Consider the following 25472-nt stretch of genomic DNA (forward strand, 5'->3'; position numbering starts at 1 on the left):
GAGTACCTGTACAAAATGGAACAATATCTTTAATATTTAAATATATTATCCAGATATTTAAGGATCAGCCAGCAGTTATCAAGTAGATCTGTACATCACAAACAACACAATAGTTTAATATTAACAGTTGTATCAAAAGACTAATGTAAAGGGACCAAAAACCGACCTTAAATATGTATAGTACATAGTTTTCAGACAGTGCATACTGCACAGTGATGTAACACCTCAGTAGTAATGCAAGATTAAGCCACATAAAATCACATGAATGTCATGTGAGAGTTTATTTAGTTTAGTTAAAATTAATAAATAAACTAGTTGAGGACCTTATTTAGTCCATATTGTGAATGCAGACATTTACAAATGTCACCATTATTTTCAGTCACATTCACTCTTAAAGATAAAGGTGTTTTTTGTGCCTTAAAGGTATCTTTATTTTGTATTTTGAGTGTATCTGTTACATTGCAAAAGATGCTTCAACTGATTTCTTTATTTTCTTATTTAGTGTAGAAATAAAGGGTTTTCATTAAGTTAGGATTCTAACAAATTAACTCATTTTCAAACCAAAAAACACTGCAATGGCATGATTCCATCTGGGTGAAACACACAGTTTTCCTCACTGGAAGCACAGAAACATCTCTAACAGAAATATTGGTAAAATTATATACTAATGTAACTGCCTCCAGTAGTAATAATAGCATTTGTAATACTTACTAATTATTTAGTTATCAAGATATTTTTGTATTATGTTAACACTTAATAGATATATTAAAGAAAATATATTTTTAACATATTATTTATTTAATGTTTAGTTAATACAAAATTTATCAAAGCTCAGATAACTGCAAATGACTACTGTCGATTTAGGCTTCTCAAAAGTGCAGAATGTGGGAACATTGTTTTACAAAGATTACAGTTGGAAGAATGTGGTTTGTGGGAGTGACTAGGTATGCCAGGTAATAGCAGAATGATTTGATACCTGTCCTTTGTTTGACAATTGCTTATGTGACCCTTCTTTTTCTGCAACACACCAACACAGAGGGAGTAATACAGAAACAACATGCTTTTTGTTTTTGCTTCTTGGCTGTAGAGAAATTAAAACTATCTGTGCAATGAATTTTGAACATCCCTAAGTGAACTTTTCTTTGACGCACCTCCTAGCTTATAAACTAATGCTTTGACTGTGGTGTCATATGGTCAGACTGAGCAATCTGGTTTCAGTCATATGGTCCATTGTTCAGTTTTGTGAAAGTAGGGAAAGACGCTCAGTCATTATATTCAAATTAAACATATCTAATAATAAATATCTAAAAATTTATAAAATAAGTATCTATATTATCTCTATTATCTATGATCAGCCATCAAAAAGAACCAGTGATGTCAAGGAAATAACATTGATTATCTGGTTCCAATGGCAGATGTCAAGGGGTGGCTATATTAGGCAGTAAGAGGACAGTCAGTTTTTGAAGGAGACACTTTCATAAGACTCAAACTGTGATGGCTAGACGACTGGATCAGAACATCTCCAAAATGTCAGGCAGCTCTTGTGGGGTGCTCCCAGTATGCAGTGGTCAATACGCACCAAAGTTGGTCCAAGGAAGGACTGCCTGTGAACTGGGTACAGGGTCATAGGTATCCAAGGCTTTCTGATGCAAGTATGGTGTGAAAGTGTTGAGAAGTGTTAAGCTGGCTATGTCTCTTACAGGTTAATGCCTTAACAAGCTGTTTTGGAGACAAAAGGGGAACCTACATAATAGAAGACAGGTGCTTTTAATGTTATAGTTGATCAGTGTATAAGTGTATAAGTGATGGTTTATTTTTCAATGATCAATTTTGGGAAATGTGTAATGTGTGTAAAGTGAGTCCTTTTTCCAAGTGTCCAATAGCTCAAAAAATAGTATAAATTTTTTAGAGGCCATAGTGAATAGTGTAAAGTAAAGTGGTGTTTTGATGACTTTCCCACATGTCTTCCACGTGTCTGCAGCATAACGATTACAATTTTAAAAATAAAGTTGCTACAAAATGTTCTTTGAGCAATACCAGTGAAGTAGAACCTTTAAGTATAGTAGGAAATGTTGCATCAAGGAAATGTTTAAGCATTGAAAACATTCTTTACAATCACACATAGAGGAACCTAACATGGTTTATCACTGGACCAAAAGTTTAATATTTAATGGCATTTCTCAAAGAACATCTTGTAGCTCCTTTCTTGTAGCTCCCAAGACTGTTTGACTATCTATAAATTAGAATTAAGGTCCAATTAAAATGTTAGTAAAATTATATGAATATTGTAAGCCTTGATGAAACTGGGTAATATTAATGATAACATTAAAATGTACATCTAACTACACTGACTAACTAGTGTTTGTTCATTTCTCTTGTTAATGTCTAAAGGAAATAAACTCAATAGGAAAGATAACAGTGTTTCCTCATTTGTGAACATTTGTTCACAATGATTCCTTTTTCAGATCCAAATCAACATATTTAGGCCTAAACTTAACAAAAAAGGTAAAAGATCAGTAATTACTCTATTTATATGATCAAATATATATACATTTTAATGTCATGTAGATGCAAATGTCAAAACCTGCATCTTAAAGCATTCTCTGCATTATGACCATCCTGGCTATTTCAAGCTGACCAGAAATCTTTCACACAGTCAACAGTTTCAATTCCATTGTTTACAGTCATATTTGAAAATATTAAATTAATGAAATAAAAGCAATTAAAACAATAAGAATTCTACTAGCTTTAACTAGCAATGATACCTAAGTTACCCTCATGTCATATTTCCCATTTTCTGTTTGTATGCTGTCAAATGTACAAGTGTATTACACTTAATAGAAAAGGAAGCAGCAAATACAACCATTTCAACAATATCCACATATTCATATACATTTTATGCTACTGAATCAACTTGGATAACATTCCCAATAGTTTATGTCTGATCTCTTTGGTTCTAAAACAGTAAATGAAAGGATTCACTAAAGAAGGGCCAAGAATTGTCCCAAGTCTTAAACCATGTCTTTCCTCCAATGTCAAAACTACACCTATTCTTGTGAAAACAAACATTATGAATGAAGGGGCATAACAGCAGACTACTACTATCAAATGACTAAAGCAGGTGTTTAACATTTTTTTCTTGCTGCCTTTTGAGGACAATCTGATAACAACACATACAATCCTAACATATGTTGCACAGATAAACCCAAATGTTCCAAAAAGTATAAAAGAGGTTAGAACTGACATCAAGTCAAAATATGGATTTGGATCAACACAGGTTGCTCTGACAACAGATCCATAATCACAAAACATGAATTTCAGAGTTGAGTAACAAAATGGTAGCGGAAGAACAGTTCCAGGCACAACGGCAATAGAGGCAGAGCCAAGAATCCAAAGCAAGAAACTGAGTAGAATAGACCGGAAATTTGTTAGAATTGAATGATAGCGAAGTGGGTTAACTATAGCAATTAAACGGTCAAATGCCATGACAGAAATAGTAAACAGCTCCATCACAAAGCTTAAACCAAAAACAAACATCTGAAAAATGCAAGATCCAAAAGAAATGTTTTTATTTCCAACTACAAGGACACTTATTATAGTTGGACATGAACTTGTACAGTAGAGCATGTCTACAACAGCCAAATTGCAGATAAAAAGATACATAGGCTGGTGCAAACATTTGTCCAACATAATGAAGCATATGTTTGTCAAGTTAGCCAACATAACAAGCATGTATACCACAAGTATAACAATACCAACAGCCAGTGGTCTTTCAAAAGTGTCAAAACCTGTAATAACAAATTCTGTTATTGATTTTCTTGTAACATTCTGTGACATGTCCAAGCCTTATTGCAACACAGTTCCTGTTTCACCCAGTGAAGCTAATCACATCGACCAAGTGTTGAAACTGATCTCAAGGACGGCTGTTGCACACTATTTATATTGTTCAGTAACTTTCAACATGCTGTATGATCATGTGAACACTATCCCTAATGCATCAACAACTTTGTGGCATAGAGAAAGTGATGAATTCTACATTTGTCTGAGTGTAAACAGGATACTAACTAACTACCTTTTATTTTAAACAACAATAGATAAGTTTCATAAGTGATTAATTATAGCCAATAAAATAATAAAACTAGACTATGCAAGCTAATGATTACTGGATCAGCACTTGCTGCAGTGTCTTTGGGTGCTCACAAATTGTTTACCAGCAACTTTTTTTTCAATAAATACACAAATCCTTAATCATATCACTACTACTACAACAACAACAACTAATAATAATAATAATAATAATAATAATAAGTGGAAGAAGGAGAAGAAAAAGAAGATGGATTATAGTAACTGTTCCAAATCAACTTGATTCAAATCAATCAAGTAACTTTATATTTAAATATATACTTACATTATTAGGAACACTGTGCTATTACTGCTTTCACTTTTAAAATAGCTTAATATCCAGTGACTTGGAATGCCACTGAAGAACACTGAATTGAATTTAATGATTTGCTTTGTGACATGGTGCATCATTGTGCTGGAAATTGCTGTTACAACATGGCAAGGGTTACACATGATCAGCAATTATACTTGTAGGAGGTGACATTCAATCAGTGATTGGTTTTAAAAGGCCCAAAGTGTGCCAAGAAAACATCCCCTATAGAAATTACTAAGTAGAATCTATTGACATGTTATAATAAAGTCAAGGTCCATTATCTCATTGCAGTAGGAATTTAGTGTAAAAGTTTTTCAACTGTATAATATGGGACAAAGCAAACAATTGCCTAAAGGTCATTTTGTCTGCCATTGCTATGGAGTATTCCCCTGAATTTGTCCAGTCTACCTGCATTAACTGAGATACTGTTAAAATTAAGAAACCATTTAAAAATACTAATCAAATTATAATGTTGGGGGGTTGAATAAAAAAGTAGTTGTTGGTAGTTTCTCTTGCTGGATTACTATTTGAAAGTTATTCAGACTAAGCAAGCAGTTGTCCATTCAACCTTTACTTTGGTTCATGTTGATAAGAGTGCTGGGTTACGCCTACTAGTTGTTGGCAAATGATTGTTATTCTTTCACATTTTCTCTGATTTGGATGAAAGACCCCCAAATTACAGCTGAAAGTCTGAACTTTCCAATATAATGCAGACCTGTGTGAACTGCCCTCTTCACTGGTCCCCCTGTAATAATTTGCATTTCGTCCCTGTATCCTGAACACCAGCTCTACAGCCAAGAAAGCCCAGCAGCATCTCTACTTTCTCTGGAAGCTGAGAAAGACCCTTCTCCCTCCACCTATCCTCACCATTTTCTACATTTACACCTGATGCATCTGCAAAAGCAACCGGGATTGTGGATAACCCCTCCCCCACCCACCACACAAACTGTTCTCCCTTCTGCCATCAGTCAAACAAAACAAGACTTTTCCAACAAGCCATCATATTGCACATGGTTGCTGCTAGTTGAAATGACAATAGAGCCTCGACTTGACTTGAATATATTGTCCAAATATTTAAAGATTGGTCTCCAGATATCAAGTAAATCCGTACAATACATGACAAACTACACAATAATCTAATATTATCAGTTGTATCAAGAGACTTATGTAAAGGGACCAAAAACTGTCCCTAAATGTGCATAGTACAGTTTTCAGGCAATGCATACTGCACAGTGATGTAACACCTCAGTAAAAATGCAAGATTAAGCCACATGCAATCATGTGAATGTCAAGTGAGAGTTTAGTTTAGTTTGGTAAAATTTAATAAATAAATTAGTTAAGGACCTTATTTAGTCCACATCGTGAATGCAGACATTTACAAATGTTTGGGTTTTCTTGTTTCAAGTTACTCATTTTGCCAAACCATAAAAACGCTGCAATGACACAATATCACCAGGATGTCACAGTTAAGAATATATTTTTCATGCTTTGTTCTGACCACCCAGATTATTTTATTAGATATTGTTTGTTTTTTCTCACTGGAAGCACAGAAACTTCCCTATCTGTCATGAATCCACCTTGGTGGTTCTGAACTCCATTTCCCATAATTCTCTGGGAGACACTAGCAGTGATCATATGACTGCAACTGGCCATCCATGCTCTCAGTCACCTGACTTCTGATCCATAACACTTGTTCTACCTCTGAACAGTGTAGTACTTAAGCCCAACTTTTTACTTCAACTTTAAAATACAACGTTTTTATTAAAGCCACACTTTCATCTCAACACTGTAAGTTTTGGCCTTGTTTGGCACATTACACTATCAGAGATATCAGTAACATGGTATACTAATGTAACTGCCTCCAGTAGTAATAATTACATTTGTAATACATTTATTTATCAAGGTAATTTAATATTAAGTTCACACCAAATAAATACATTTTATATATGTTTTTATTTTTATTTTCAGTATTTGCAATATTTACCAAACTTCAGATAGCTTCAAGTGACTACTGTCGATTTAGGCTCTTCAAGAGTGCAGAGGGTGGGAGTGTTGTTTAACAAAGATTACAGCTGGAAGAATGTGGTTTGTGGGAGTGACCAGGTATGCCAGGCAACAGCAAAATGATTTGATACCTGTCCTTTGTTTGACAATTGCTTATGTGACCCTTCTTTTTCTGCCACACACCAACACAGAGGGAGTAATACAGAAACTACATGCTTTTTGTTTTTGCTTCTTGGCCGTACAGAAATTAAAACTAACTTTGCAATGAATTTATCTTAGTAGATATATGAACATATCTTAGTGAACCTTTCTTTGAAGCACCTCCTAGTTTATAAACTAATGCTTTGACTGTGGTGAGATATGGTCAGACTGAGCAATCTGGTTTCAGTCATATGGTGCATTGTTCAGTTTTGTGAAAGTAGGGAAAACGCTCAGTCATTATATTCAAATTAAACATATCTAATAATAAATATCTAAAAATGTATAAAATAAGTATCTATATTATCTCTATTATCTATGAGCAGCCATAAAAAAGAACCAGTGATGTCAAGGAAATAACATTGATTATCTGGTTCCAATGGCAGATGTCAAGGGGTGGCAATATTAGGCAGTAAGAGGACAGTCAGTTTTTGAAGGAGACACTTTCATAAGACTCAAACTGTGATGGCTAGACGACTGGATCAGAACATCTCCAAAATGTCAGGCAGTTCTTGTGGGGTGCTCCCAGTATGCAGTGGTCGATAAGCACCAAAGTGGGTCCAAGGAAGGACAACCTGTGAACTGGGTACAGGGTCATAGGTATCCTGTAAGCAGGCAGCATGTACAGTCAGCCACCAGCAGGGGGCCTAGCCAGCACAGTAGGAAAGCTGGTGGAGCTGGAGCAAAGAACTCCAAGCCCCAGAAGCCCAAGCAGTAAGCAATGCTGACCAGACCCACCTCTGTGGCAGAGTATAAATACACCCAGCCAAACACAATTCCCCGTCGCACCTTTGTATAGGAGCGAATGGTAACAGTGGTTCTAAGTTGTGAACAGTAAAGAAAAGCTAAAAAAAGTTAAAAAAAGAGAGTTTACGTTGTGAACAGCTGAAAAAAGGGTTTGTTGTAATCAGTGGCAAAAAGTAAAACAAACTAGAAAAAAAGTTTTAGTTTGAGTTGAAAAGGGTTTAGCCTGTCCTTTGTTTGAATACATACCACTCCAGGTGTTTCCTTTCTTTGTTTTCCAGCCCTTTTTCCATATAGCTTTTAAACAGTTTTAATACTGCCATCTCTCAGAGCTCTCAGAGCTCTCAGAGCTGTGGTGGTGCAGTGGAAACGCACTAGGCTCTCATTTCCAGGGTTGGGAGTTCAAGCCCCGCCACAGTCTCACCAAGCACCAATCTTGCACCAGGTAGTATCATTTAAATAAATAAATCAAATGCACTTGAGTCCAAACCCCACACCGTAACAGAAAGGTGCAACCAACAATGGACTCAGCAGAGTTGGTGCCGATTAAGGAGGCTTTGCATCATCATTGGCTGCCATGAGCAACTACTATTGGTGATCACGGAGCATGTAGCCAGCCGGTTACAGTTCAGGCTGAGGCCACACCGGCACATAATGAGATGACTATACAGCCAGACCCACTCCCCTCTCCTGAAGTAGCCACGGTTGGACACGAGGCCCACTTGGTTACACCTGAGCGTTACACTGGGGAATCAGACAAATGCAGCAACCCTCCTGGTTCCCCACAGTGCGCTCCAAAGTGGCCTACATGGTCTCTCTCTGCTCACAGACCGAGCTCTAGCATGGGGCATGGCCCTGTGGGAGCAGAACTACCCTGACTGCCTCACTACTCAGGCGTTTATGAAGACGTTGCGTCAGACGTTTTACCAGCCGTTAGAGGGCAGAGACGTTGGCCCATGGCTGCTAGAACTCACCCAGGGTGCATGCTCTGTAGCAGAATACACCATTGACTTTTGCTGAGAGTGCTTGGGGTAAAGAGGCCTTGAGGGCAATTTTTCTGCGAGGTCTCAATGGTAGGATGAAGGACAAGCTGGCCACTCATGATCTGCCCTCTATTCTCACAGATCTCTACGACGTGTGCATTCGCCTGGACAATCGCATACGTCAGAGGGCCAGAGAACGGGCATGTAACCCTTGTGCTTCAGGTTTTGGGCACCAACCCCCCCCCACCCCCCCCCCCCCATGGGAGGCTCCTGAGCATATGCAACTGGGAGGTGCCCAATTACCTGACCATCTACCACCCGTCTCGGGGGACAGGTCTCAGACAGTCCTTCGAAAGTCGGGAAAACGGGAGGATCTAACCCGATCGGGGGGCTCGGCCTTAGACCATGAGGTATCCCTCATCCCAGGACTACACATCCCTTACTCTAGCTTGGACCTCCCAACATAAATCACTGACAGCCTTGGTGGATTCCGGGGCTGCGGGCAATTTTGTGGACAGCTAGTCTTGGCCTTCCTGTGGACCCTCTGGAACACCCACTACCTGTCCATGTCATAGATGGAAGGATTGTGGGCTCTGGTCCCATGACCCATCGCACCCAAACAATAACACTACAGATTGGGGCGCACACTGAGCAGGTGGAATTGTACCTGACTCGGGCACCCAATCTGCAGTTGGTGCTGGGTTACCCCTGGTTGGAGCTCCACAACCCTCGAATAGATTGGGCAACCCACATGATCTATGCTTGGGAACCATATTGTCAGGGAGCCTGTCTGGGACATAAGGAGGTGCCCTCACAGAGAGACCCTAAGCCAGAATCACCCATTCCTCATCTGGACAGGATTCTTGAGGTGTACTGGGATCTCTGTGCTGTGTCCTGTAAGGAGGAATTGCAAATCCTACCCCCCCCATAGGCCTTATGATTGTGCCATAGGCCTCCTACCGGGGACGTCTTCCCCAAGGGCCTGTTTGCACTTTTTCCTCTGGAACGAGCTGCCATGGACTACATTAAGGAGACGTTGGAGTCCGTTGGAGTCCGTCCTCATCCCCGGCTGGGGCTGGTTTCTTCGTTGTGGTGAAGAAAGATGGCGGACTCCGCCCCTGTATTGATTACCAAGGCCTAAATGTGATCACAGTGAAATACCACTACCCCCCCCCCCACCCCCCCCCCCCCACCCCCCCCCCCAATGTCAACTGCTTTTGATAGCAGGCATAATAACTGGACCTACGCAGTGCTTACAACCTGGTCCACATACGACAGGGGGACGAGTGAAAAACTGCTTTCATCACCCCTACAGGGCATTATGATTATCGCATCATGCCTATTGGCCTTATAAATGTCCCAGCATCTCAATGACGTGTTACGGGAAGCCTTTGACCACTTCGTATTTGTTTACTTCCACGTCATATTAATATACAACCAGTGTCTGGAGGAACACGTGGGACATGTCAGACGAGTCCTCCAACTGCTCCTGAAGAACCATCTTTTCATCAAGTTGGAGAAGTCGGTGTTCCACACAGACTGTGTCATTCTTGGGGTTTATAACCTCCAAAGGCACCCTTCGCATGGATCCAGCCAAGATTCAGGCATAAGATTTGTGCGTAATTTCAGTATAGTGGCAGCTCTTCTCACTGCACTGACTCGAAATACCCCAGGCCCCTTTCATTGGTCCATGGAGGCACAAAAGGCCTTTGAAGAGATTAAAGTGAAGCTGACCTCACCTCCTGTTTTACAGCCGCCGGACCCCAATGAGCCGTTTGTCGTCGAGGTAGACGCCTTGGATGTAGGCGTAGGTGCAGTACTGTCCCAACACCAGGGGCCAGCTAAGAAACTCCATTTGAATTGTGTTGTACTGTCTGTCTGCACTTGTGTTTCTTTCTGCACTGTCTTGCACAGGCTTACCCTGGCGGAATGCAACTATCCCATTGGAGACATGGAGTTCCTTGCAGTAAAGTTGACCCTGGATGAATGGAGGCACTGGCTTGAGGGAGCCAAATCTGTTTATTGTTTGGACAGACCACAAAAACCTGCTTATATACAGCAGGCTAAACACCTGAACCCTCTGCAAGCCCGATGGGCACTGTATTTTGGTTGCTTCTATTTTACGCTCTCCTATAGGCTGGGTTCAAAGAACACCAAGCCAGATGCCTTATCCCAGCAGTGGGAACCCCGGGGATCCAATCCAGAGCCAGAACCAATCCTCCCTGCCTCTCAGATAGTTGCTTTCCTCCGCTGGGGCATCGAGGAGGACATAGCACAAGCCTTTTAACGGGAGCCCGACCCCGGGGGTGGTCCTCCTGGTTGGCAATATGTGCCCTCCACAGTTCGACAGGCGTTAATGCAATGGGGGTATTCATCCCCATTTTCTGGCCACCCAGGTGCGGACCGAACATTGGAGTTTGTAACGACTGGAAGTATGGTGTTAGGTGGGTGCTCTCGTGGAGAGGTGAATACTTAGCTCCATTCAGAGACACACAGGGAACACGTCGTGCAGGGGTTGTAGAGTTAGTTTTAATGAGCAATGAGAGCACCTCGACTTCGCTCGTCACAACTTCCCAGACAACAACAGCTGGAGAACCCAGGCTACAACCCAGCACAGTTCACCATACGCACACATTCTCCTGCGTTTTCCTCCACACTCTCCATCATTCGCTCTGGCTCTCCCATGCACATGCAGAATGTACCCCACCTTAAAGTGACCATTACAAGTTCCTTCTGCGACTCTTCAGGTGGCCAGGAATAGACACACATGACAAAAGGACACACATGCCTATGTTGCCTCTTGTGAAGTATGTACTAAAAACAAGGCACTTCGGTCCTGACCACCTGGCCTTCTACACCCATTGCCGACTCCGGCTCATCCGTGGTCCCATGGACTTTGTGATGGGTCTTCCACCATCCAAAGGCAACATGGTTATAATGGTGGTTGTGGATCATTTTTGCAAGGCATACAAGTTTGTGGCATTGCCCAAACTCCCTTCGGCCCAAGAGACAGCAGAACTGCTGTTGCAGCATGTGATGAGAGTGCATGGAATGCCTTGTGACCTAGTGTCGGATCGGGGACCCCAATTCGCCAGCCGGTTTTGGAGGGCCTTCTACCGGTTGATGGGTGCCACAGTCAGGCTTACTTCAGGTTTCCACCCTGAATCGAATGGGCAGGCTGAACGAACCAACCACGACCATGCCCAGATGCTCCGCTGCTTGACCACAGGGAACCCAGCCTCTTGGGTGGATCAACTGCCCTGGGCGGAGTATGCTCACAACATGCTTTTGCAGCTGGTTTGGGGGCATTAGGGGCTGCCCCTAGTGGGGGAGGGGGTTCTGTAATCAAGCAGCATGTACCGTCAGCCACCAGCAGGGGGCCTGGTCAGCAGAGTAGGAAAGCTGGTGGAGCTGGAGCAAAGAACTTTAGTTTGAGTTGAAAAAGGTTTAGCCTGTCCTTTGTTTGAATACACACCACTCCTGGTGTTAACTTAAGGACTTCACCATCTGTTACATGCACCATAAAATAATAGTATCATTTAAATAAATAAATCAACTGCACTTGAGTCCAAACCCCACACCTATCATATCCAAGGCTCACTGATGCATGAATGGTGTGAAAGTGTTGAAGTGTTATGCTGGCTATGTCTGTTTTAGAGACAAAAGTGCAACCTACACAATAGTAGGCAGGTGTTTTTAATGTTGTAGTTGATCAGTGTATAAGTGATGGTTTATTTTCCAATAAATAATATTGGGAACTGTTTCACATATGCCCTTAATGAAGGGTATAAGAGCTGGAAACATAGTATAAATTGTGTTCGAAGGTGTTTACATGCTGAGCCAAGTGTATGGTCCATTAATTAAATAATGGTCATTCTTAATGTCTGCAGTTACCAGAGGCTTTGCTAAGGCATATAATGGTGGCACAAGGGAGAGGTTGCTTCAAAAAAAAAAAAAAGCCAAGCCATAGTGAATAGTGTAAACAGTGGTGTTATGATGACAACAAGCAACAGTCTTTTACACAGCATTATGATTACAATTTTAAAAATAAAGCTGCTACAAAGGGTTATTTGAGCAATGCCACTGAAGAAGAACCTTTAAGTTCATAAGGAAATGTTGCATTGAGGAAATGTTCTGCATTGAAAAGATTTTTTACTCTCACACATAAAGGGACAAAATATATTTCTTTACTGAACCAAACGTTTATTATTTAATGGCATTGCAGAAAGAACTTTGTTAGCTCCTTTTATTTTTAAAGTGTATGTCTATCTATAAATTTGAATTTAAGCCAAGGTCCAATTAGAATGATTGTATAATTGGATGATTTTTGTTTTTTAGCCTTTTAGAAAATGATCAAACTGGGTAATGTTAATATAAATATTAAATTGTACTAAGATATAACAAATAAACTCAATAGGAAAGATAACAGTGTTACTTCAGTTGTGAGCATTGGTTACAAACAATCATTTTGTTTAAGATCTAATATACATATTTAGGCCTAAACTAAACAAAAAAGATAAATTATCAATACTTACTCTATTTATATGATCACATATATTTGAGGTTTTTATTTAATGTAGATGCAAATGTCAAAACTTGCATCTAAAAGCATTTTGTTAGGTTTTGTGCATCAAAAACATCTGGCTATTGCAAGCTGACCAGAAAACTTTCACTCAGTCTACATTTTAAATTCCATTGTTTATAGTCATAGTTGAATGATTAAATTAATTAAATAAAAAAACAATTAAACAATAAGAATTCTACCAGCTTCAACTAGCAATGGTTTCTAACGCACACCATTTATCCTATTTTCTGTTTGTATGCTGTCAAATGTGTGTATTCCACTTAATAGAAGAAAGAGCAAATACAACCACTTCAACAATATCCACATAATCATATACATTTTACGTTACTGGATCAACTTTTGGTAACACTCCCAACAGTCTGTTTCTGATCTCTTTGGTTCTAAAACAGTAAATGAAAGGATTCACTAAAGAAGGGCCAAGAATTGTCCCAAGTCTTAAACCATGTCTTTCCTCCAATGTCAAAACTATACCTATTCTTGTGAGAACAGTTATTATGAAGGAAGGGGCATAATAGCAGACTACTACTATCAAATGACTAAAGCAGGTGTTAAACATTTTTTTCTTGCTGCCTTTTGAGGACATTTTAATAACAACACTTACAATCTTAATATAAGTTGCACAGATAAACCCAAATGTTCCAAAAAGTATAAAAGAGGTTATAACTGACATCAAGTCAAAATATGGATTTGGATCAACACAGGTTGCTCTGATAACAGATCCATAATCACAAAACATGAATTTCAGAGTTGAGTAACAAAATGGTAGCGGAAGAACAGTTCCAGGCACAACTGCCATAGTAGCAGAGCCAAGAATCCAAAGCAAGAAACTGAGTAGAATAGACCGGAAATTTGTTAGAATTGAATGATAGCGAAGTGGGTTAACTATAGCAATTAAACGGTCAAATGCCATGGCAGAAATAGTAAACAGCTCCATCACAAAGCCTAAACCAAAAACAAACATCTGAAGAATGCAAGATCCATAGGATATAGTTTTATAGCCAACTACAAGGACACTTATTATAGTTGGACATGAACTTGTACAGTAGAGCATGTCTACAACAGCCAAATTGCAGATAAAAAGATACATAGGCTGATGCAAACGTTTGTCCAACATAATGAAGCATATGTTTGTCAAGTTAGCCAACATAACAAGCATGTATACCACAAGTATAACAATACCAACAGCCAGTGGTCTTTCAAAAGTGTCAAAACCTGTAATAACAAATTCTGTTATTGATTTTCTTGTAACATTCTGTGACATGTCCTAGCCTTATTGCAACACAGTTCCTGTTTTACCCAGTGAAGGTAATCACATCGACCAAGTGTTGAAACTGATCTCAAAGACGGCTGTTGCACACTATTTATATTGTTCAGTAGGTTTCAACATGCTGGATGATCATGTGAACACTATTCCCTATGCACCACAGAATGTGTTATGTGGTGTGGATGATTTATAAATCCTACATTCGTCAGAGTGTTAACAGGATAACTAATTACCTTAAGTCAAGTCAAGAGGTTTTATATTCTATATACAGAGTACACAGTGAAATCAAATGATCGTCCAGGACCATGGTACAACACAGTGCAGACAGAAACACAAGTGCAACACAGAACAAGTGTAGACAGACAGTACCACACAATGCAGACAGTGCAGACAAGACACAGAGTGCACACTAGAAAGTGTAAATAAATAAAACTGAGACAGTAGTGGGACAGTAGGGTTGAGAAATAAACTGTGCCTACTGTGTTCAAACAGTAGAGTGCAGCACAGGTTAGTGCAGTACTCTAACAGCTATTGTTCTAAAATAAATAATAGGTCTGTGCAAAAACCAATGTGCAATTCATGTGCAAAAAAAATTTGCAAAGAGTCCACATTTAATTAAAAATCAACAATATGTATATTTTATAAATGATTAATTATAGCCAATAAAATAATGAAATTAAACTAGGCCAGTAAGGGATTACTGGATCAGCACTGGCTGCAGTGTATCTGGGTGCCCACATATTGTTTAACAGCAGCTTTGTGTCAATAAATACACAAATCCTCAAACATATCATTACTACAACTACTGCTATCCCTACTACTACTACTACTACTACTACTACTAATAATAATAATAATAAAAATAATGATCAGAATTCAGAATCAGAATCAGAATCAGAATCTCTTTATTTCATTAAGTATGTTACACATACAAGGAATTTGTCTTGGTGAGAGCAACATGTATGACAAGTAACAAAAAACACAGAACACAGTCTTAAACTAAAGGAAAATGACACTAAACAATAAATAGGGTAGGGGATAAATAAAAAAAGTGAAGTACCAAAGGTAATAAAGAGCTGCTATCTACAGAAAGAGAACATCTGTACAGTGTGCAAATAGTCATAGTGCAAAACGTCAGAGTGCAAATAGCTGTTCAGTCCGGTTTGGTACAGTTCAGTTGTACGTTTTGAGGTTTACAGTGGGAGGTGTCCACTGTGGTTGAGGAGCGCTACAGCTCTGGGGAAGAAGCTGTTAGCATGACGTGTTGTGCTGGTTTTGATGGACCGCAGTCTTCTACCAGAGGGGAGTGTCTGGAAGAGGAGGTGTCCAGGATGTGAGGGGTCAGATGTAATCTTGCCAGCCCGCTTCCTCACCCTGCTGGTGTAGATCTGCTGAAGTGATAGCAGGTTACATCCAATGATCCTCTCTGCTGTCCTGATGATGCGCTGGAGTTTGGCTCTTTCTTGTGAGGTGGAGGAACCAAACCAGATAGTTATGGAGGCTGTGAGAATGGAACTTTAAGAAGTAAATCAAGTAACCTTACAATTAAACTATTACTCACATTATTAGGAACACTGTGCTATTACTGTTTTGCTCTTAAACAGCTTTGGATCCACTGACTGGAAAAGCTGAAGAACATTGAACTTATTGTCATGTTTCTATAGCCAGTTTGAGACAATGATTTGCTTTGAAATTGCTGTTACAACATGGCTATGAAGGGATACACATGGTCAGCAATAATATTTATATGCTGTGGTATTCAAACAGTGATTGGTATTAGCAAGCCCAAAGTGTGCCAAGAAAACATCCACTACACCATTATACCACCTTAGCCTGGAATGTTAACACAAGGCATGATGGGTCCAGGGGCCCATGCATTTAGCACCAAATTCTTACTCTGCCATCTCTAAGCCAAGAATCATTAGAACAGGCTATGTTTGTCCAGTTCTTAGCATCTACGTTTGTCAGCCTACTGCTGTTGTAGCCCATCTGCCTCAAGGTTTGATGTGTTGTGCATCCCGAGATGCTTTTTTGATGATCAAAATTGTGCAATTGTATAGTGCTTATCTAAGTTACTGTAGCCTGTCTGTTAGCTTGGAGAAGTTTGGCCTTTTTCTTTAAATCAACACTCTCAACAAGGCTACAGTAACACACAACAGTGTGGTGCATATTGTAAGTTATTTCTTTAATACACCAATCCCAGGAGATCAGCAGTGACAAAGTTCTTGAGGAGTTACCTTGCAATAATAGAATCATGAACACACGAATGGAGAAAACTCTAAACGTTTCTGGTTGTCATTGCATGCTAGGCCAGACACAGAGGGATGAACACTTGCAGAGATGGAGTCAAAGAAAGCAGATTTATTAACACAAGGGGATAAACAAAAGGGGGCAAGTGAGGTATAAAAACAAGCAAACCATGAACAACAGTGATCAACAAAAACATGAACGTGGCAAACAAGAGGGCAAACCAAAAACGAACCTGGGAGCTGGGGGTTGAGCTGGGGGACCAGCTACTGAACAAAACGGCTAGGCCGACCAAACCTGGAACCGCAGTGTGCTGCCGTGAGCGTGGGTCGCCTAGCTGAGACGTGGGTTGCCAGTCAATCCTGGCTGTGAGCGAGTGAGCCCACAGGCCCAAATACATAACATATATATATCAACAATATTTAATTTCACAAAAATGCTTTTGTTCAAAACACATGACAAAGTGGATTTTTTGTGATTGTACACAAGCAGGAAAACTAATTTAAAACATTTTAGCACCTTTAGTGAAACTGTAGGATATGGGACAAAGCAAAACAAACAAACAAAAAATGAAACGGGTGGTGACAATAGCCATCTTTGCATTAGTTTTTTGTCTAAAGGTTGAGGTGTTGATCCAGTGGGGTGGGGGAGGCTACGTCAATAAGATTCCATGTAACTGATTGTAGATCCTGCCTAAAAAGCTAGTTTGGCTGTGGCTGCTACAAAAAACAATTTGCAGTGCTGAACGAAGGCTCACATGCCTTATTCGCATTTATGGGTTTAGCAAATGTGTGGCACACATTTAAGAAACTATAGTACAGGCAAAACACATGCAGTTGCAACACAGAATTCACATGCGAGGTCTGTATAGCTCATACCTAGTAAACTTCGCTGACAGAGGCCCCCACCATGTAAGGGTCAGCCAATCATCATGGTCTGTAAAAATCCCATAAATTGTATGCTGAAAAATGAATGCTAATACTGCAAATATTTTGTGATCAATATGCTGAATGGAAAGAAATAAAGCAACCATTTACCTTTTAATGACTTTCTTAAAGATTTCTTTTATATGGGACTTGTTGTCTCTCTAAGGATGGGGCACTTAAATAGAATTATCTTTATATTTTAATGTAGGACTTTAAAATATGATGGATTTTAGCCAGGTAAACATGTATTTATTCACTTTTGCAGTACAAATGAGGCAAAACTAGGACATGTTTGGCAGATTACATGAAGGGAGTTTCACTGTAAAACATGAAAACCTCCACATTGAATGAAAGGAAAGGCAAAGATAAAACATGAATCTGATCCTAACATTCATTAAATGCATAAAGGGCTTATATAAATTTATGACCTTTTAATGACACCTTTCATAGGAAGAATTACCCCTACATTTACATGCACAAATTTGCCAGAAAACATTCTTATATAATCAATCAAGACAATTAGATGAGCTGTACAAAATATATTTTTATTCACATACATGCAAGCATAGTCTGTTTTAAAGACAATGGCAGCTTTGCTGCGGAGACCACAAAAATAAATAATACATTTGGGGTGGTCATGCCTAAATGATCCAAGCTTTTCAAGGTTGTCATATTCTTCATTTTTCAGGTTCAACTTTTGACAGAACTCTCAATATTTTATTTCTGATTTCCTTTGTTCTAAAGCAATATACAAAAGGATTTACTAAAGAAGGACCGAGAATTGTTCCAACTCTCAAACCATGACGTTCTTCCAGTGTTAAATTTAACCCTATCCTTGTCACAACTACAAGTATGAATGTGGGTACATAATAGCAGACTATGACTATTAGGTGACTAAAGCATGTATTAAACACTTTCTTCTTGCTGCCCTTTGAGTCCATGTTGACAACAACGATGACTATTTTAATATAAGACACACAGATGAAGCTGAATGTGCCAAACAGCAAGATGAAGGTTAAACCTGTCATCAAATTAAAATATGGATTTGGATCCACACATGTTGCCCTGACAACAGCTGCATAATCACAAAAAACATACTTCAGAGTTGAATAACAAAATGGTAGAGGAAGAACAGTTCCAGGCACAATGGCCATAGCAGCAGAGCCCAGAATCCAAAGCAAGAAAGTGAGCAAAACAGAGCGGAAATTGGTCAGAACTGAATGGTACCGAAGGGGGTTGATAATGGCAACTAAGCGGTCAAACGCCATGACAGAAATAGTAAACAGCTCCATCACAAAGCCTAAACCAAAAGCAAACATTTGAACAAAACATGGTACATAAGAGATGGTTTTATAGCCAACTATAAGAACACCTATCATAGTTGGACATGAACTTGTACAGTAGAGCATGTCTACAATTGCTAAATTGCAAATGAAAAGGTACATTGGCTGGTGCAAACGTCTATCAAAAATAATGAAACATATATTTGCAAGGTTAGCAATCATTACAAGAATGTATACGGTAAGTATAATAATACCAACAACTACTGGCTTTTCTAAAGTGTCAAATCCTGTGATAACAAATTCAGTGATAATGTTTCTAGAAACATTTTTAGCCATGGTCCTCAGAAGGTTATGTGTTGGTCTCTACAGTGGTAATCTTCACTGGATCTCACTGTGGTCTACTAATCTTAAAGTACTTCTGTGTGGTATTTATACAAGTGAGCTCCTTGTTTTTTTTTCAAATGTCTCTTTTGCAATTTGTCTGCTGGAACACACCCATCACAACAAGCTAATTATGGACCTTATCTAAGGTTCTCCAAGGATTTCCCTTGCTTGCTGAAACTTTTACTATTATATTCATTTTTTATTCCTTGCATATTCCAATGCATTTTTATGAATGTATTTCTTTTTCATTTATCTTTTCCTTTATACTGTACTACATATCATGTATCACTACATACTACAATCTCCTTTCACACAAAACAACAGTAAAGTCAAAACACTTCCATCAACAAAGTTGATGCGTGCATGGGAGCTAGTACAATTTATTTTTTTTAAATGTTGAAAATGGTTCTATATAGAACCAAAACAACTCAGAACCATTTGAATCTCAGAACCATTTGAATATTTAATTATTTTTTGCCTGATAAAATGTTCTTCTCTGTTATTGCTAATCATTTTAAAATGCTCCATGTAGCACCAAAAAGTAGTTTTAAGTCAAATAATCTGTAGTATACAGGACAGCACTAAATCGAACTCTTTTTGCTCAGAGTGTTTATTTAATTGAAATACTTTGAATGAAATAGTCTCCTTCCTTTTCTCTATTGAATGTTTTGCTTTAAATATACAACAACAACATTTTGGTGTTGTATACACCCCATTTTTGAGCTCAAGGCCAGGGTTGGGTTTCCTGAAAGCTTTGAAATGCTAGATTCTACACTGCTCAAAAAATGGATGTCGGGCCCTCATACCATCCTCATGGAGTTGGTTTCTAACCGTTTGTGCAGACACATGCACATTTGTGGCCTGCTGGAGGTCATTTTGCAGGGCTCTGGCAGTGCTCCTCCTGTTCCTCCTTGTACAAAGACAGAGGTAGTGGTCCTGCTGCTGGGGTGTTGCTCTCCTATGGCCTCCTCCACATCTCCTGGTGTACTGGCCTGTCTCCTGGTAGCGCCTCCAGCCTCTGGACACTACGCTGACAGACACAGCAAACCTTCTTGCCACAGCTCACATCGATGTGCCATCCTGGATGAGCTGCACTACCTGAGCCACTTGTGTGGGTTGTAGAGTCCGTCTCATGCTACCACGAGTGTGAAAGCACCACCAACATTTAAAAGTGATCAAAACATCTGCCAGAAAGCATAGGTACTGAGAAGTGGTCTGTGGTCCCCACCTGCAGAACCACTCCTTTATTGAGTTGTCTTGCTAATTGCCAATAATTTCCACCTGTTGTCTATTCCATTTGCACAACAGCATGTGAAATTGACTGTCAATCAGTATTGCTTCCTAAGTGGACAGTTTGACTTCACAGAAGTTTGATTTGAGTTATACTGTGTTGTTTAAGTGTTCCCTTTATTTTTTTAACAATGTATTTACTTTTTCCATGGGCTGTGTTGCAGCATCTTGTAATAATTATGTGACAGTTTTTTATTTTTTGTTTTCTAAGGTCTTGCACTACAACCTTAAGGTTAACGAAGCTAACTGACTGAAGGTGTAATTCATCTGTTAGCATTGTGTAATCTGCATGCATAAATATCACACTCATATCAAACCATGCCAAGGAGGATCTTTTATAGTTCTGTTATGCAACATAATCAACTAAAACAAGTGTATTTGAATATATCAGCAAGCAGTTAGCACTATGCTAAAGGATATTTATAGCCATGGTCCTGGCATTAAAGATGATATACAGTCATAAAATCATGAACATAGTCCATTACAGTCAAACTTTAACTTTCAATACAGAAACCCTGCATTTCACTTTTAAGTGTTTGCCCTGCAAAGTTAATGCTAGTTTCAGCTAAGAAAGAGGGGTTGTGCTAATGCCACAGTAGCGATGTTAGAATAGCCTCGTAACTGAGCTATGCTAACACTGCAGTAGCATGGCTGGATGAACCAGGTAACTGGGCCATGCTAGTAGTCAGCATGCTAATGCCACGGTAACAATATTGGATGAGGCCGATTCTACTGAATAATAAGATGTATGTGAGAATGCTGTTTGTGGACAGTTCATCATTTAAAACATCATTCCCCCCTGTCCTCCTCTGGTCGACACTGGATAGCACAAGAAGTGACAAAACAACAAAAATAAAAATTGACAAAAAAACATAGTGAATTAAGTGCTGTAACTTATGTGACATTAACCATAAATTAAGTATTTGTTAGTGAAATGTGAAAGTCCACAGCGGTAAACGGTCATATGCACAGCTATGCAGTGAGGCATAAATGAATCAATGTGAAGATTTAGAGCAGGACAGTTTTGCAGCAAGCAGCAGGGTAATAGAAAGGCAGGTCTGGTAGTACTGGGAGAGAACAGTTAGAACAGGGCATCACAATACATGGGAAATAGATCAAGAAAAAAATAGAAAGGAGGGAAAAACAAAGAGGTTGGAAGGAGGGTTTTTTTCTTCTAAAGTGAGGACCTGACAGTAAGCCAGTGCCCCGTTATAGTGATATATCAGTGTGTCAGTGATATGGTGACTGACAGTAGGCCAGCACCCTGATATCCTACCTACTGTTTCATTTAGGCAGCTGTACATAAAAATATACACTATGGTAGCATGCGTTGATAAGGTAACGCATTTTGGGGATGTATTCTTTCTGCCCTTATCACTAATTTGAGTGTGTGTGTTCAAATGCAGAGGCTGAATTTTGTTGCACAGCTGTGCACTGGTGGCAGAGTGTCCTTATTCTTAATTTACATACATGTCTTGGCCTGACATCAACATGCTTTGATATTAAATAAAGAAGTTTTTCCCAATGTTGAAAAAAGTCAATTGTGTAGCCTCCTGCACTTATGTAAAATAGGTCCCATTGACTAATATCTTCTTAACAATGTTCTTAAATTTGTTCCTGAGAAAAGTTCTGACAAAAAGACTACATCGGATGCATTGTGTGTTTTTAAGGTGGTTTACAGCTCTGTCCTGTTCAATTTTGTAACTCATTGTCCTCTGTCCTATATCAAATTCCAAATAAATAAATAGTAGGGTACATCAGAATTTCTGTGAAAACTTCACAAGTGGGTTTTAAGAAATAAATTTTATTTTGAAGAATGGGTGGTAAACCCAATGTTCTTAGGTAACCCATTTAGCCAAAAAGTATAAAAGAATAAGACTTTAATTATTTTCTATAGTCATAGACAAACATTTAATGGACATTAAATTGTAGGCTGAAGAGAAATTTTCCATTACCTTTCAAATGTTGGATCAATTAATAAAATTTAAGAATAATATGATTTTATGGGTGATAAAACCTAACCATATGCATATGTAAAGTTGGTAAGGGATCAAAAATCAAAGTGCCTAGTAGGAGCCTCGGGTTGCTAGTTAATATAGAATATTATGATTATCCTGGAGTACTCTGCTGCCTTTCACATTTTTCTGTATAGTTGCACAATGCATACTTACTTAAGTGGGGAAAAAAATCTACATCTGTATTCAATATCTATATTCTAATTGCTTTAACATATTGTTCTTTGTTCATTTATCTCTTTTGACAATTTTAAATATTTTATTTCTGATCTCCTTGGTTCTGAAACAGTAAATAAAAGGATTGATTAAAGAAGGTCCAAGAATTGATCCAATCATCAACCCATTTCGTTCCGCCATAGTTAAAACTAAGCCTATCCTGGTCAGGACTATTCGCATAAATGTGGGTGCATAGTAACAAATTATGACTATCAAATGACTAACACAGGTATTGAATGCTTTTTTCTTGTCACTTCTTGAGGACATTCCCACAACAACAATAATTATCTTTAGATAGGACATACAGATGAAACCAAACGTTGTAAAACAAAGAACAGATGTTAAAATGGACACCTGGTTGAAATATGGTTCAGGATCGACACAAGTTGCTCGGGTAACAGTTGCATAGTCACAAAACATGTACTTCACAGTTGAGTAACAAACCTGTAAAGGGACAACAGTAGCAGGCAGCATAGCTGTAATTGCAGAACCCGCCAACCAAAGTGCAATAATGATCAGAACACAACGGATATTTGTCAGAATGGAATGGTACCATAAAGGACTGCTTATAGCAACAAATCGGTCAAATGCCATTATACTAATAGCAAGCATTTCCATCAACCCACTTAAATGGAAAATAAACATCTGTATAATGCAAGGTACATAGGATATGGTTTTATAGCCAACTACAAGAATACCTATCATAGTTGGGCATGCACTTGTACAGTAGATTATGTCTACAATGGCTAAATTACAAATAAACAGGTACATTGGCTGGTGCAAACGCTTATCCATGACAATGAAATACACATTTGCAGTGTTAGCAGTCATGGCAAGAATGTAAATGATCAGCAGTACAACACCAACAGACAGGGGTTGTTGCACTGTATCAAATCCTCCAAAGACAAATTCAGTGATGGCTTGACTTGAAATATTTTGAATCAACATGGTGTATTATTCTCAATAGTTATTATTCTTTCAACCACATAAAATGTACTCTGTTAAGTCAGTGCATCACGATATAATATTCAATAATTATCCAACACATGTCTAAAAACATAATTGCAGAATTGTTCCTCTGTCTAGTAGAGTCTCTGGTGATGGGCATTGCAAACCATAAAATATCTCATGCTCAGTAACAGTTATGGAAACAAGGCATTAGGAGTCACATTATATATGTCACGGTTTTATATATTAAGAAGCTCATTGGTGAATAAGAGAAGCTCGCTCTCTCTCTCTCTCTTTCCATCTCTCGCTCTTCCCATGTGTATAGTGTATACATGGGGAGATAAGGTGTAAAATGCTTCAACCTAAATATTAGTATATGAACCACAACAAACAAACAGAATTGTTTCATTTCACTGTTTATTGGTTATTATTATTATTATTATTATTATTAGAAGTAGTAGTAGTAGTAGTAGTAGCAATGTTATCTTTATATAGCACAAATTGTATTAAATTTTATTTGTCAGACATAATCATAAATAGTAGAGTTTGCAATAAAATGATTTGATGACTGTGTGTCACATGAAACAATAAGATAAGACAGGGCTTGAATAGCTAGATACCTGGATACAATGCATCTGTGTTACAGATGCTGATAGGCCTTCATTGCCAGGTTGTTAGTGTGGCAAGACCACCGCAGTAAAAAGTCTAGGTCTACAGATCTGCAAATTAATTCTCAGTAGTACAATCTGTTTGATTCTGTTTGTTCAAAGTTTTGCCATCCCCATCATTGTTTTTTTTTTTTCGTCTTTTACATTTTCAAACATCTTGTTAGTTTGTCAAATGTTACAAATAGGTGGAGCTATTTAATAACTTTATTCAGGGAGATGGACCACACCCTGAACTCCAACACCTCGTTTCACTGTATATCCTCCCCCTCCCCTTACCTTCTGTGGTAAACAACTATGCACTGTCAAGTACTCTCATACCAACACCTGCATTTTAAGTCTTAACTGGCTTCACTCAGTGACAGATCTTAATCTTGTCGCTTCTGATGAGGACCTCTTGTCCACAAGCTCAAGCCATTTTTCTGTTGATCTTCTGCATCATAACCCTAAGTTGCATTCTGTTGTCTCTGTCCCTGCTACACCTGTCAGACATAGCCACTACTTCTTGGTTCCTCCTCTGTGCAATACACTAGAACTCTGGACATTGGCAGCAAGTGAGCATGACAAAGCAGCTATTACTGTGTAATCATTAAATTCGACCCTTCCTCTCTAGAGAGGCTGCCCAGGTGCTTGTTCAGTCTCTCGTCACTTTGAGACCTGACTACTGCAGCTCACTTCTGGCTGGTCTCCCTCTGCGCGCCATCAGACCCCTGCAACTTATCCAGAATGCAGCAGCACGGGTCGTCTTCAACTTTTCTAAATTCAGCCATGTCTCTCCACTGCTGCATTCTCTTCAATGGCTTCCTGTAGCTGCTACCTGCATCAAATTCAAAACCTTGACTCTGGCCTACAAAGCCAAGAATGGACCAGCCAGCCCCTCCATACTTGATGGCAATGGTCAAAAGCCGATCTGCACCAAGAGCTCTTTGAGTTTCAAGTACGGCTCGGCTTGACTTGCAATCCCTCAAAATCCATGGAAGACGAGCGTCCAGGCTTTTTTCTGTCCTTGCACCAAAGTGGAGAAATGAACTTTCCCTTTCCGAACGGCAGAGTCGCTCGCTGGCAAGAATGTACATGATCAGCAGTACAACACCAACAGACAGGGGTTGTTGCACTGTATCAAATCCTCCAAAGACAAATTCAGTGATGGCTTGTCTTGAAATATTTTGAATCAACATGGTGTATTATTCTCAATAGTTATTATTCTTTCAACCACAAAAATCGACCCTGTATTTCCTTTAGGTCAATGCATCAAGTTGTAATATTTAATCATCATCCAACACAT

General features: G+C 39.0%; 4 protein-coding genes across 4 annotated transcripts; all 4 read right to left on the minus strand.

The window, feature by feature from the left end:
- Positions 1-2901: 2901 nt before the first annotated feature.
- LOC140565681 (olfactory receptor 10G4-like) lies at positions 2902-3837 on the minus strand. Its single transcript, XM_072691725.1, has one exon. The coding sequence runs from the start codon at positions 3835-3837 to the stop codon at positions 2902-2904; it is 936 nt and encodes a 311-aa protein (XP_072547826.1).
- Positions 3838-13268: 9431 nt separating this feature from the next.
- Positions 13269-14210, minus strand: LOC140565575 (olfactory receptor 6F1-like). The gene has a single exon (XM_072691559.1). The coding sequence runs from the start codon at positions 14208-14210 to the stop codon at positions 13269-13271; it is 942 nt and encodes a 313-aa protein (XP_072547660.1).
- Positions 14211-18063: 3853 nt separating this feature from the next.
- On the minus strand, positions 18064-19005 carry LOC140565585 (olfactory receptor 6E1-like). Its single transcript, XM_072691575.1, has one exon. It carries the CDS (start codon positions 19003-19005, stop codon positions 18064-18066), a length of 942 nt encoding a protein of 313 aa, XP_072547676.1.
- A 3581-nt stretch (positions 19006-22586) lies between these two features.
- On the minus strand, positions 22587-23522 carry LOC140565682 (olfactory receptor 1M1-like). Its single transcript, XM_072691726.1, has one exon. The coding sequence runs from the start codon at positions 23520-23522 to the stop codon at positions 22587-22589; it is 936 nt and encodes a 311-aa protein (XP_072547827.1).
- Positions 23523-25472: the final 1950 nt, after the last annotated feature.

Source organism: Salminus brasiliensis, chromosome 11 (genome assembly GCF_030463535.1).
Source record: "Salminus brasiliensis chromosome 11, fSalBra1.hap2, whole genome shotgun sequence".
Lineage (NCBI taxonomy): Eukaryota > Metazoa > Chordata > Actinopteri > Characiformes > Bryconidae > Salminus > Salminus brasiliensis.